The sequence below is a fragment of the Cetorhinus maximus genome, chromosome 5 (genome assembly GCF_964194155.1).
Source record: "Cetorhinus maximus chromosome 5, sCetMax3.hap1.1, whole genome shotgun sequence".
In the NCBI taxonomy this organism is placed as follows: Eukaryota; Metazoa; Chordata; class Chondrichthyes; order Lamniformes; family Cetorhinidae; genus Cetorhinus; species Cetorhinus maximus.
The window spans coordinates 103251476-103265902 of NC_135883.1; the positions used below are offsets into that span (position 1 = coordinate 103251476).

Sequence of the window (14427 nt, forward strand, 5' to 3'; positions counted from 1 at the left end):
ATCTTTGAGAGGGCACACAACTTTGTGCAATTCGCCTGGGACCAGGACAGCCAGGATGCAAGAACGATTGGATTCACCCAGATCTCGGGTTCCCCACATGTGCAGGGTGCGATTGACTGCACTCACGTGGCGTTTAGATCTCCTTCGCAACACAGGGTGAACTACATCAACCGTAAGGGGTTCCATTCGCTGAATGTGCAGCTGGTATGTGACCACCAGAAACGCATTCTGCAGGTCTGCGCAGTTTCCAGGGACTGTGCACGACGCCTGCATCCTCAGTTGGTCACAGATCCTTGAAGTCTTCCAGGATCCACAGAGGCTGCAGGGTTGGCTCCTTGGGGACAAAGGCTACCTGCAGAGGCCGTGGCTGATGACACCCATGCGGAGGCCTCAGACTGCAGCAGAGCGATGGTATAATGAGGCTCATGCAGCAGCTCGCACCTTGGCGGAGCAGACCATCGGGATGCTGAAGATGAAGTTCCAGTGCCTGGACTGGTCTGGTGGAGCCACGCAAGAGGGTGTCACGAATCTTCGTTGCCTGCTGTGCCCTGCATAACCTGGCGTTCCAACAGGGAGACGAGCTGACTGAGGAGGAGATGGAGGATCTGCGTATCTCCTCTGATGAAGACGACGCTGATGGGGATGAGGCTGAGGAGGTCCTCAGAGGTGACGATGATAGGGATGAGGCCCTTGCACTGGCTAGATGAGGCAGGCGTGGTCAGGAGGCCCTCAGAGGTGCTAGATTTGTAGAGGATGATGACGACATGCGGTGAGGTGACCCCATAGATCCTCACATTGCACCTGTGAATGTTTGATTCCAGTCTGGCTTATGGCAAACCACATGACCTCTGTGAGAATGCTCTGTCATGGAGAGGCGGCAGAGGCCCTAATAGTCATTCCACTGCAGGGGGATGATGACGATATACATTGACGATACTCCATAAATCTTCACACAGCTTCTGAGAATGTCTGACTCCTGTGTGGCCAAGGGCAGCTCGCTTGCGCTCTGTGATCAGGGTCATATCATAGAGATGCAGCCATGAAACTTTAGAAGCATCTGATGCTTTGTCTGCCTTCAGCACCTTAGCCCTTCAGGAGTTGGAGCACAGCTTCACCAGTCACAGATGCTGAAGAGATGGAGGCCAGCCCCTCCTTATAGGTGCTGAGAGCACACAGAGAGAATGAGAGAACTCTGTGGTGCCTGCCCCCTACATTCTGGCAGCAATGACAAGCACCATCAAGGTGCGCAGGCATCAGTAATGTCTCCAGGGAGTGTGAGGCCGGACCATCACTTTAGTCTGAAGGCTGCACAGAGCACAGGGAAGATGCCCTGGACTGAGCCTGACATTAACACCCGTGCCCAGGCTGTGCAACTAATTCTCCTTAACTGTCCTAACCCTGCTGCTACGTCTTGGTGCTCCCCAGACATCCACAGTGGAGGTGGAGGCAGCCTGCTGACTGTGACGCCCTGTCTGTGATAACTTTGGCAGGCGTCTCCTGGAGGGCTAAGGCTTAGAGGGCCCCAGCCTGCTTTCAGGGTCCTGCTATCTGGCAGTGGTACTCTCCTCAGCCTGTGGAGCTAGAGCTGCTGAGGTCACAGGAAGAGGGTAGTCGGATGGGTCGGACACTCTCGGAGTCACCTGGATGGATGGTCCTGAAGTGTGCACCTGTGGATCCTCCTCTCAAGGGTGCCCGGGAGCCCCAGGCTGAATCCTTGAGAAGCAGGGGTAGCTGGAGTGAGACCAAGCTGCCCAGCACCCCTCTTGCATACAAATTGTTGGAGGCCAACTAAGGCATCAGCGCTGGAGTTGAGCCTGTGCAGCTGTGCAGGACCAAGGTCTCCATGGTGGCCACTATCCTACCAGTGTTGACATCGGTGCATTGACATGCCAGTGCTATAGCCTCAGACTGAAGGCAGACCGACTCCTTCATCGTGCCTTGAAATCTGAGGAATGCAGCGGACATCCCTTCCTGATGTTCCCAAACTTGCCTTTGCAGCTCCAGCAACTGTGACGTGACCGAGTCCAGAGGCTCGTCATCTGACTTCGACTCAGCATATTTCTGGTCTCCAGCAGTCCTCCAAGTGTCGGGCACCTGGGAAGTCCCTACCGCCGCCTGCAGTGGATCAGACAGTGTGATGTGCTCACCAGATTGTGATCCCAGGGTTACTCTAAAGCTAGGTCCCATCGAGGTGTGTGTGTCTCTGCTCTAGTGGAGGGTGTGGGTGAGCACTGTGACGGGACTTTAGGGAGGGTGCCTTCAGATTCCTCTTCAGAGGTTGATTGGAGGCTTGATTGGAGACTCTGGGTCATGGGCTCCGTCAGCTGTTTGGCAGATGTGCCTGTGAAAGCAAGGAGAGATAATTAGTGCACGGCAGTGGCCTGTGAAAGAGGACACATCACTCAATGCATGATTGTCTGATGGATATTGCACTGCTGGGTCCTCACTTTGTAGAGCAGCGCCGACCTCACCGTCAGCACAGGACCAGTCCAGATCCTCGCCGGCCAGCTGGATGGCTCTGTTTTCAAAGTCCGTGAGGAGCTTGACTTCAAGCATTCCTCCACCGGTCTGCAACCTCCCTCTCTTGTTGTGTGCCAGCTTGTCCTGCATGGACAGAGATGGAGAAAGTGTAAGCAGGATGCCTACTGGGCCAGATGATAAATGTGCCTGGCCTGTGTGGGTGGTGAGTGGTCCCATGGACAGGATGAGGACAATGATGGTGAGTATGAGAGAGTGAATGGTGATGTCCCATGAACTGGCAGTGAGTGAGGTCATTGTGGATGTGTGCTGGGTTTGTGAGTATGTGAGTTGAGAGTGATGAAAAGAGTGGCTTACCCTGGCAGAACAGAGATCATCATTCATCTTCTTGTGGCACTGGGTGGCTGTCCTCTTCTCAAGGGAGTTGGTGCTGACCACCGCTGCCACCGCCTCCCAAGCCGAATTGGTCACGTTGCTGCCCATCCTGCGGTCAGAGCAGGGGTACAGGAGATCCTGGTGGGCCTCCATGGCATCCAGCAGTTGCTCGAGAGTCCCACCATTAAACCAGTCTTTTTGTCTTTGAGGGCCGTGTCTCCCGGGCAACGGTGGTGAGCTGGAAGCAATGATTGCTGTGCTTGCGGCAGGCCTTTAAACGTGGTGCCAGTCGTGATGCAACCGTGGGGTGATGGCGGGTGGGTGAATGAGGAGCCTGCCTGCCATGGAAACAGCGCGAGTCCCAGGAGTGCATAAATAATGAGGTGGGCTCGGGACAATAGGGCGTGAAAACCTGCCATCTCTGTCGGCGGGCAGCATGCCCGCTACTGCACTTAGTGCAAATTTGGAAACATTCCGCCTTTTGAGAGCTTGTGAGGGCTGAGAGCTAGAGGGCTGTTTATTATTTGATCCTTTTTCTCCTGGGTCCCTGGGGCACAGAGGCCACACAGCCCGACTCCGCACCCAGCACCCTCTGTGGCTGCCTCCGCAACGCTTCTGGGATCAGCCTGCGCAACTGCTGTTAACAATTGCCCTGGAACGAAAATAAGAACATTCGGGAAACTTTCTCCTGAGCTGGAAGCGCAGAGTCTTCCGGCTCAGGAGCAAAAATCCAGGCCTAAATCTTTTAGTGGCAAATTCACTTAACTGAAGTCAATTTAGATAACAGGACAACAGTTCCATTTCTACGGTGCTTCCAGAAGTCTTTCTTCACACCCACACAGCGATAATAAAGATATATTCAAAAAATGTATGCATATTTTATTAATGCGCTTATAATTGTGGGCAGAAGCAAGATTATTTGGTCTTTTGCTGATTTTCTCCACTGAAACTAGGTCAAACTGCAATTCGCAAATAATTCCTGCAGTAGCTAAACTTGGGTGTTTCTACAAGTCAGTCCATCTGGTGCCAGCTAACCACTTAATTGTGGAAATCTAGCTAGAGGACCTAAAGATTCAGTCACAGACAATATGATTACTTACTGCCTTTAACTGCTCGCCATCGATACTGAATGCTTAAATTCCCAGTCCTCGCTTAGTTTGATTGCAAGGCGAAGAATGAGTGCCAGGGAGTAATGAAGTACTGCACTTATCATAAGCAGAGCAATTACAACAATGTTATCTAATTAAGAAAATCTAAGCTGATTGGAAAGCTAATAATATGCCCATGTGTAAGTGCAATGAAATACTAGAAAAGAGGACATCAATGAATTCTTAAAGGCTTCCTGGAAAGTGTCAGTCCCAAATGGGCTGACCCCAACACTACAGGTGAAGGTTGAGCTTGAGGCAAGATTAGAAAATTACTGAGTTAATCTACTTATGTTGGTGGCAGATGAAGGGTGCCCATAGGAAATAAATAACGTTAAGGGAAATGATAGCTTAGTTAGGTAGGAGTCAATTACATTAGTTTGGAAACCTTAATTAAACAATGTTTAACCATTCCTTTTCTTGCTCTCATTGTACAGTTGTGACGTTGTTGTGAATATCAAATCAATCACCAAAAGAGTCCTGCCATTTAAAAATGGGCGTTAAAAAATCCATAGGAAGATGAGGAAACCAGTCAAGGAGATTACATAAAATGATAAATGTGATGGCGTAATTCTGAGGCACACAATAGATGTTCTACTTTTAAACTGCTCTGAAACCATTCCTGCCCATTGAAAAATGTAACTGCATTTGTGAAATAAATGCAAGTTAATAAGTACCAAGAGAATAATCACATTGGCTCAATTGTTGAAAAGTGTTTTAAAATCCCAATGAGACAATAGCCTTAAAATCACTCCCTCGTATCTGATGGTATTTTGTTTACATTAACTATTGTGAAAGCTTAAAGGCATTATTGTTTGATTGACAGTCATTATGTGTAGTTATCAGAAAAACATTGAAGTATTACTGGAGGAACAGCATCTCATCTTCCGACTAGGCACTTTACAGCCTTCCGGACTGAATATTGAATTCAACAACTTTAGATCTTGAACTCCCTCCTCCATCCTCACCCCGTTTCTTCCCCCTCCCTTTTGTTTTTTCCAATAATGTATATAGATTTTTCTTTTCCCACCTATTTCCATTATTTTTAAATCTATACCTTTTATGCCATGTTAGTCTTTCCACTCCACCCCACCCCCACTAGAGCTGTACCTTGAATGTCCTGCCATCCATTCTTAATTAGCACATTCGTTTAGATAATATCACCACCTTCAACACCTCTTTGTTCCTTTGTCTGTGACATCTTTTGATTATCTGCTCCTATCACTGCTTGCTTGTCCCTACAACCACACCACCCCACAAACTTCTCTCCCCCCCCCCCCAACCTTAAACCAGCTTATATTTCATCCCTCTCCTAACTTTACTCAGTTCTGTTGAAGGGTCATGAGGACTCGAAACGTCAACTCTTTTCTTCTCCGCTGATGCTGCCAGACCTGCTGAGTTTTTTCCAGGTAATTCTGTTTTTGTTTTGGATTTCCAGCATCCGCAGTTTTTTGTTCTATTATTGAAGTATTAGTGATTGTGATGTGACCAAGACAAATTTCTCAAGTGATAATTCACCAATTACAGAAAAGTAGGTCAGCATGTGTCATACAATACAAGCAGGGCACCATAAGATCTAATGTATGTCATAAAACACAGCCAACATAAGTGATATCAGTCTATATCACACAATACAATCAAAGATGAGTCACATTGGGCTCAAAATGTTAACTCTGTTTCTCTCTCAAACCTGCGTTTTTCCAGTAATTTCTGTTTTTTACTTCAGGGGCTGAATCTTTGGCTCGCCGAGCGGGGGCGGAGTCCACTCGCTGAGGCATAAAATGACGTGGGGTGATGTCGGGCGTGCGTCCCGACATCACCACGCGTCATTTAGATTTTCAGTTCGACAGGCGCGCAGCCGAAAGTCCTGTTAAGGCCATTAATTAAATTATTAAGCCTATTGAGAAAGCTGCCCATCCAACCTTAAGGTTGGCGGGCAGGTGAAGAGCCCAGGCAGCCTTCTCATTTTTCATGGAACCTCATCGACGGGCGGGATGAGGTTTCATGAAGGGTTTATAAATTAAATACATTTTTCATTAAAGTTCATTGACATGTCCCAGCTCATGTGACACTGCCACATTAGGGAACATGTCTTAAATTTTTTTTCTTCTTTGTTAAATTTTTTGGAACTTAAACTAATCTCCCTGAGGCACCTCTGTCACTCAGGGAGATTTCTGTGCTCTTTCGCGCGCATGTGGGAAAGAGTGCAAGCCCCAACTCAGGCATCCCTCCCCCTGCCCGCACAAGGACCGCTCAGCACTTCCGGGCATGCGTCACGCTGGGCGGGCCTTAATTGGCCCACCCATGTAAAATGGCGGTGCGGACCTGGTCGGTGGTGCCGATCGAGTCCGCGCCCACCCTTGCCCGCAAAACCCCCCGACAGAGGGAAAATTCTACCCCAGATTTCCAGCATGTGCAGTATTTTGCTTTTATAAAAATATTATGTGCTGTACGTTATGTTTATTACTCATGAAAATGAAATCATCTTTTAACTAGCCAATGGGAGATGACTACTGGTGCAGTCCCATGCCCAATTTAAAACTATACAAAATCCATTGTTAAACTGACAAAAGAATTTAGACTTATCAAAAAGTAACTCTTTCATAGCAATGCAAATTCAGGGCAGAGACAAGGTAATTGGAGCTGATTAAAATGACCTTATGTAATGAGATTTTGCTTACTATCTTTCAGCACAAGCAGCACAGAAAAAAACAGCCTATTTGGAAAAAATAAACCTACCACTCATGCCTTTCTTTGATGTTGTGAATTCTTTACCTGGTTGTGGTTTCATGGACCTCAGTTACCATCTGGCACCTCAGCTATTGTTAAAAACTGAGGTCTAAACAATGCATTGGTTGATCAATTTGTGATACTTGACAGTAGCGACTGGTCCCGGGATGAGATCCCCCAATATGCCAAGATCCTGGGTGAGAAACCCCAAATTGTTAACTTCCTGAATGGGACACCAATTTGTTATGCTCCCGGGTGAGAAGGAATGAGCTGGCTCTCCTTCTTTATTCAACACCTTCAGTTGGTTGCGACAAGGTTAATTTAAAAGGGATCGCTTCTCTTGTGGATACCTTTCCCAGTCCAAATATATTTATGTTTTAGAAGGAGCCATTCAAGACTTTCTTGAATCAAAGAAAGAGTAAGTTTGTTAGTTGCTAAACCCGATAAAAATAATAAAAATGCAACATACATACATGCAGATCATAAATGAGAAGTTGAGTCCAAAAATAAAAGTGAAAAAAGATATACAAATCAGTCTTTGGCTTGTCCATGAGGAATAGATGGCGAAATGTTGCGATCGTTATTTGGGTGATTCCGGTAGAGCTGAATTTGGCAGTTGAGCAGTTGGTTTGGAGACGCTTGGTTCTGCAGGTTAGATGAAGCAGTTGTCCTGTTTCCTTTTTGACTGTGTGTCAAGAAACTATCATATTTTTCATTATATTATTGTGGTTTACTGTAAAGTAGGTTTATGAGTGTGAGTGTGTATGGCTCTGTCTGTGTGATTTAATTGAATTGGAGTCAGATAGACTGCAAGATTGAAATTATCAAAAGAAATTGGGTGTAAAAGGCATTTGAAATGCTAATGAGTAAACATGGATGAGGGCAGCATGTAGGATGTGAAGGAAATTAGCATTTTTAGATAAATGAAGGGGTTGTTTAGGTTTCAAAGGGATGATAGGATGTTTACAACTAACAAGATGAGCAAGGCCAAGCAGTATGCTTATGTTTTTTCCAAAGGTACTGATCATATTGGCAACATGAAGGATTTTTATATTATGGGAAAAGCAAATTTCCAAAGACATATAGGACAATGGAATTTAAAGATTAAAGAGAGAGAAACATGTATAAAGAAGGATGGAAGGCTATGCTGGGTGCGGGGGCAGGGGGGGGCATAAAAGACCTAAAAGGATTGTGTAATATAGCCTTGGGGACAAAACCTCCAGTCACTTTTGCAGAAGTCTGCTGTGTTCCGTAACCAAGGTTGGAGAAATGCCTTGAGAATTCCACTGTTGAGTGGGTGCTGTGGTAAACTTGCTGGATTGCCTATCTAAGTTTAAAATCTATTTTGGACTGTTGCCTTAAAGAGGGTGTGTAGTTGGCAGTCAGGTTAATTAGGAAATTTTGGGATTGGTTATAGTATTAAGTAACTGTAATCTTATGTGTGTGCTTGAAATCTTTTCTTTTATTAATAAATGTTTTAATTTAATTTTTAAAATCTCTAAAGGTGTTAGTGGGCTCATTACTTCTGAATTCAGTGCACAAATCTTCTCATAATAAATACAAATTGCAAAAACATTGTGATAGCATGGCCAGATTTCCCTTGTGGATTTGGTCCACCTGGCACACATCACCTGCCATATCATAACACTGTGGCTTTGCTGACTTGCCTCCAAGCTGCAGGGATGTCTAGTTCATGTTATTCTGCTGTGACCTTCACAGCATACACTAGCACACCAGAGCTAGAAGATACAAATTAGGTTTTTAACCTAAAAAGCAGCTAGCTTTTTAAACCCTTTTTCATGTGTATTCCTGGAAGGGAAAAACAAACATGTCTTTTGCTCAGAATCTGCTTTCTTTTAACTCAGACCATTTTCACATTCTGAGTTACAGCCCAAGAGGGGATGATTTCTGCTGAGATGTGGTAATCAGTCTCTATTGTCTCTGCAACCACAGGAGATTAAAGTTCAGTCTTTTGCATTGCATCTCCTCCTTTCAAGTGTCTCTGTCTGAAGTAGGCCTTGACACCCTTTTAGTTGCGATATTCCATGTTCTTTCTGGATTAGTCAGTCAAGTATAATCCACATAGTAATTTTCCAGCAAGTGATTACTTTATATTCTCAGCAAGCTTTTGCTTGTATGCCTTTTTTTACTAAAGCACACATCTCCCTTAAAAAGTTCAATATGCCCATAAGTAATTTGGGGCTGTGATTCACTGTCATGGCACAAGCAATGACTCAAGCCTGGGCAGCCGATAATGGCAATAGGAGTCCAATTGTAGTTCCTCAGAAGACTTCTGGCAGAGATCAGAATATATTAGCAGTCTCCCACTTTATAAACTTACCGATTCTTTGTGGGAGCCCAGGAAACTTCACCTACCATGAAAGGAAGTTTGTTATTAAAATCTAAAGATTCAACAATTGGTTTATCAACAATATGGGAAGGGTAAAACCTTGCACAGAAGAAATTGCAGTCAGTGCATTAACCTTTCTCAATGAAAATATCTTCCCTTCCCCTCCCCTTGGTTTCTTGCAGCTGTATAAAATCATTATTAACCAGAGGAGAACCTACTCCTGCCTTGGCTGAAGATGAAACACAGCCTGGAATAACTCACCTTGGCCTTTCCTCTTACAGATTTTTGAATCAGGTTGAATCTGCTTTGAGCATTTTTTCTTGCCTGAAAGTACAGAAGGGGAGTTTTCACAGCTCTTACCTGTACTCTCCTCAAGGGTTAAGACCTCCAGCCTGGGACTGTAGTTCCCATAGCCAGCAGTGGTAAATGCTCGAATCTGGAATATGTAGGCTGTGCCTGGTTTCAGGTTATTAATGGTAGTTGATGTTGAGGTAGCTTTGACTGTGGAGTAAGTGCGTTCTTTTAGATTCTGGAAAACAAATGACTTGCATTAAAGGTTGCAGCAAGATTTAAAAAATGAGAGAGAAAATGTTTATGATTTTGGAGTTATTGTATTAAAATTCATGTTTCTTGATTTTTAAAAAAAATGTATATATTGTACATTACATACATGATGTAATATCCATGAGTTACAGGGTATATATTTAATTGAAAGATTCAAATAACATTCACAAACCACTAGAGCTTCGAAGTTGCAGCTTGTGACTTCACCTAAACTTTGTGGTTACGTTTTAGGCTTTGAAAACTACCCTGGGAATCTATCATATTCTATCTAGTTGTATCCTATCTTGTTAAAATAGGCTTTTAAAGCTTATTCTAGTCTATAATTTTGATACTTTCATCTTAGCTGAGCTTAATCTCTAAAATGGAAGAACTCAGCCTCCAAATACTCTGTTTAATACACAGAATTCAGCTCCAGTATCTAATTCCAACACTAATTCATTTTTATCATTTCAATTGCACAACAAAAACAAGCTTCAAAGCGAATATATTCCACTTAGTAGAGAGAAGTCATTTACTGCTGGTGGAGGGAGTATGAGCAGCATTTTGCCACCAGGTGGAATTACTCCTTGGGGATTTGTTATTAGTATATCAGGCAGTATCTGCCATTTTAATCTGATTAGTTAACGTCTGAAAGGTTAGATACCAACTTGCTGTTGCATCTAGGTGATATGACTGCACTAATACTGCCTTTACCAATCACAGTGTTATGACTATGGTTGTTTATGCACACTAATGACCATCAGGCCACACTCTTTGTTCAGAGCTGGAGGTCGTCTGTGGTTTGGTTGATTATTGACAATGCATATCTTAAAAGTGAAGGCAAAAAGTACACTGACAGTCCTCTGGAGCTCCAACATATGGTTTAACACACCATAAGTTCACACTTATGATTCTCCAGATAGTGCTAGATGCAGCAGTGACATTGGGGGGAGGGGAGGAGGCAGTGTGCAGAGACAATAATCACCTTGTGCTGCTTTGACAAATCCAAGATTAGCCACTCACCTGCCTATTCTCTGTGTAGTACCTGGGGTGGAGTGGGGTGGGGTGGGGGGGCTGTGTGGGAAACAGAAGTGGAAATGGAAGTGAAATAATAAAAACTGATATAAAACCCCAGAACACAAGACAATGGCATAAAACTTAGGCTGTTAGACAGTAGGAGGGGAATTGAGAGGTATGGGAGCATATCCCAATGGCTGTCACTTGTGGCAGAATGCAACAGGGCTAACCTAGGACTATGCATTTGTTAGATACCACTACATTTTCCAAGAGTTTATTTGGTGCTCAGTTTGTAAAACCATTTTCTTGCTTCTGTTGACCTGCTAAAAAGCTCCCTTTGTTTCATATTCTCCTATGATTCTATCATGTTCAGCCAACCCAGTTGTTCCTCTGGAATAATTGCCACATCTCTGTCCTCAGGTCTGAGACCCTCAAATATAAGCACATTTGGTGCACAACGGCCCTGATCTGGCTAGACCACATTCAGAATCATCTAATTTATCTCTCTGCACCAAATTTTAGATTTATCCTGGAGGATAAGGACAATCCCAAGTTGACGACAAACCAGCTCCTCCAAATCCTCTTCCCATTTCTCCTATCCTCATGACTAGCAAGCACCAAATGTGGGAAATTTTTAGATTCCATTCCCACCTATCACACTTCTTCACCTCCTCCTTTAACTTTGATGCTCTTCACCAATCTAGCCACAAATTCATAGCTACGATGCAACTCCTTCCCTCAGAACACAGCACGCTCAGCTCTTCCAGCAAGTCTGACCACTCTGACCCAATCTGTGGCACACAATTATCTTTCCTCAGCCCAATCTCGCTAACACGATGAATGGCTCCTTTTCCATAAAGTGTTTTTTGCCCTTCAAAACTGTTGTCATCACTCTTGCCCAAAATATCTCACTTACTCAAGTTTTCCTATCTAATGTTTCAAACAGAACATTACGCCATTCAGCACTGCACTCAACTCATCCATCATCCCTTGTTTGCATCTGTTTTATTTAGTTTCCAGCCTGCCAACATACTCAGAGTGCAATGGTCAAAGTCATTAACAACACACTTTGTGACTGTCTAGTACTTCCTCCCTCCTAGGCCTTCCCATAGCATTCACCATATTGATCACTCCATGTTCTTCCACTATGTCTCTTCCATAGTTCACCCCTATGACACTTGTGTTTCACTCCTACCTGTCTCAGCACAGCAAGCACATTGTGTACAATGGATTTTCTCCCTACCCATGTATTGCCACCTCAGAACTCCATCACCCTCTCCCACCTATTCCTTATGTACATACTATCTACCTACACCAACATTAGGCATTGATTCAGCTTCCATATGCATGCAAGTAACATCCCGCATCAATCGCCATCATTAATGTCAAGGCTATCACTGTGCTGTTTTTAAGGGGATGGAATTGTCATCATGGTAAAGCCTCTCTCCAGACTGTGGTACAGCATTCACATACAGAAGAAAGCTTAATGATGTGCTGAAGCCAGCTCATTTGCATAATAAAAACAGAAAGCTGGTAAAACTCAGCAGGTCTGGCAGCATCTGTGGAGGGAAAGACAGAGTTAATATTTCAAGTCCATATGACTCTTCTTCAGAAGAAGTCATATGGACTCAAAACATTAAATCTGTGTCTGCTGAGTTTTTCCAGCATTTTCTGTTTTTATTTCAGATTTCCAGCATCCACAGAATTTTGATTTTATCACTTGCATAATATTTGTTTTTCATTTTATTTTAATAAAGTATGTAATATTGTAAGTATCACTCAGTGAGTTTACCCTTCATAACCTGAACCTTTTCCTTCAGTTCCCAACGCAGGTTTGTTTCTTGCCAATTTTTTTCTCTCTTACCCTAATTACTGGGTGTGCAACCCTACCCTTTTTAATAGAAATTACAAGTTTTTAGTTATAAAATGTTACGGCAAGCGATTATTGAACAACTTCTCCCTACAAGGAAGTTAAAGTGACAGAGTCTGCTGTCTGGAGACACATGAGAAAGTAAAATTCAATAATATGTGGACCCTGGGGAGCTGTAAATAAACCAAATACTATTAGAATAGTAATCTAGGACCCAATGTCCACACATTTGGGGCAAGATTTTCATCTCCCAATGGAGGCAGGAATCGGGTTGTGAAATGCAGAATTTATTTTTGCTGGAGAAATGACTTTTCTCTCTCTCCCTGACCTCACAGCGTTTTCATGTGGTCTTTTTGTGGGTCAGGAAGACCTTGGAAGCATCTCTTGAGATTCGGTTTGCCATTGTGAGGACCATAGGAAATTTGGATTTCTTCCAGCAATATTTTCATGTGCTGGTATGGGTTTTGGAAGCCCAAAAATGCACCTCCTTGGAGAGCTTGCGAACACTCTTGGAAGCCTGTTGAGGAGTTGGTTACATTCTGACAGGTAAGTATTAAATGATTTGACACATTTAAACATCATGTTAGATACTGTACTGTAGTGCATATGTGTTTTAATGCAGTGATTGATCAGAGGGCTCTGCCCTGCAAAGGTAACTTGACCATCACATGAACTAGTATTGTGTAAATGTTGATATACATACAGTACTTTTCCCGATGGAGAAAATGTCAAAGTACATCCAAAGCTGTAGAGAAATGCTGCAACACCCTCATGTTGCATTTTGGTTTGTGATTTAATTGTCCTGCTTTACTTTGCCCGGCCGTAGAATGGTAAAAAAGAAACTAAGTACCTGCTCCAGTCCATTGATTAACAGGAATTCTGCTTGGAAATGGAAAAGGCACCATCCCTTCTTTCAATTTCAGAGGGTTCTGGAGTTGAAGGCCAATGATTTGACAGGTGTGGCCATTATGAATGCTTGGCTGAGTTCCAGAAGCTAATGTCATTCTCAGCTGTTGACACAGCTGCTCAGGAAAGTGTTTGACAGTTTTAAGAAGTTATAGTAACCAGCTTTGGTGTGGTTCCTGAATACATGATTGTTTACACATCATAGCCACTTAAGGATTTTTATTTTCAACGGGGCTGCATTTTTTTTTGCAGAATAATTTTTTTTTTTTCCAATGAGACTTTTGTTAGATTGTTAAAAGGTTTAATTTCTTTTCACCTGCAAGCATTGGCTATTGCATGGCTGATGACGGTACATAGTGGATAATGGGCAAGTAGCTATGGAGGATACATGGGGGTACGGGGTGGAAATGGGCTATGAGGGGAAAGGGGAGAATGAGGGAGCAAGTAGGGGAGGGGTGTAATTTAGAGGTCATAAGAATGATGTTGGGAGCTGGGCTGCTGTCCCTAAGAACTGAGTTAGGCCTTCTAACCAGCCTATCCCAGCTGGTTCTTCTGCTGTGCATTGCTGCTTACAAATTGTAATGAAAATCCCCAGTCAAAGTTAGTCTTGAATCAGGTGTGCAAAAGGGCCCAACTCACAGTTCATGAGCTGAAGTGGAAAATCTGGGGCATGGACTTTCAGCAGAGATGATAGAGGACCGGGTTGGGGGACTTGGCTGATTTTCTCCTTCACAAAGCAGGATGAAGTTATTTATTACTATGATTGAGATCAACTATCTTGCAGAGACCGAGGTTCAAACTTTGGACCTCCCCAACTGAATGGCTCCACTGCTCACTAGAATAACTCCTCACGCCACCAGAAGAACCTTGGTACACAGGTTTCTGGTCTGAGAAGATTCAATAATACAATGGTAGTCTGAACAAAAATCTAATGTTATTAGTTGGAAACTGTCTTACATGTTTTGGTTTGAGGTTTTTGAAGAGTCATTAAAAAGTGAGTGCAGGTATTCATT

General features: G+C 43.7%; 1 protein-coding gene across 4 annotated transcripts in view; it reads right to left on the minus strand.

The window, feature by feature from the left end:
* Positions 1-14427, minus strand: part of epha7 (eph receptor A7) — a 305043-nt gene that overhangs the window by 56760 nt on the left and 233856 nt on the right. For all 4 annotated transcript variants that reach the window (XM_078542275.1, XM_078542274.1, XM_078542273.1 and 1 more), the window contains exon 7: positions 9439-9607. In XM_078542275.1, the coding sequence (XP_078398401.1) occupies positions 9439-9607 (169 nt within the window). The remainder of the gene's footprint in view (positions 1-9438; positions 9608-14427) is intronic.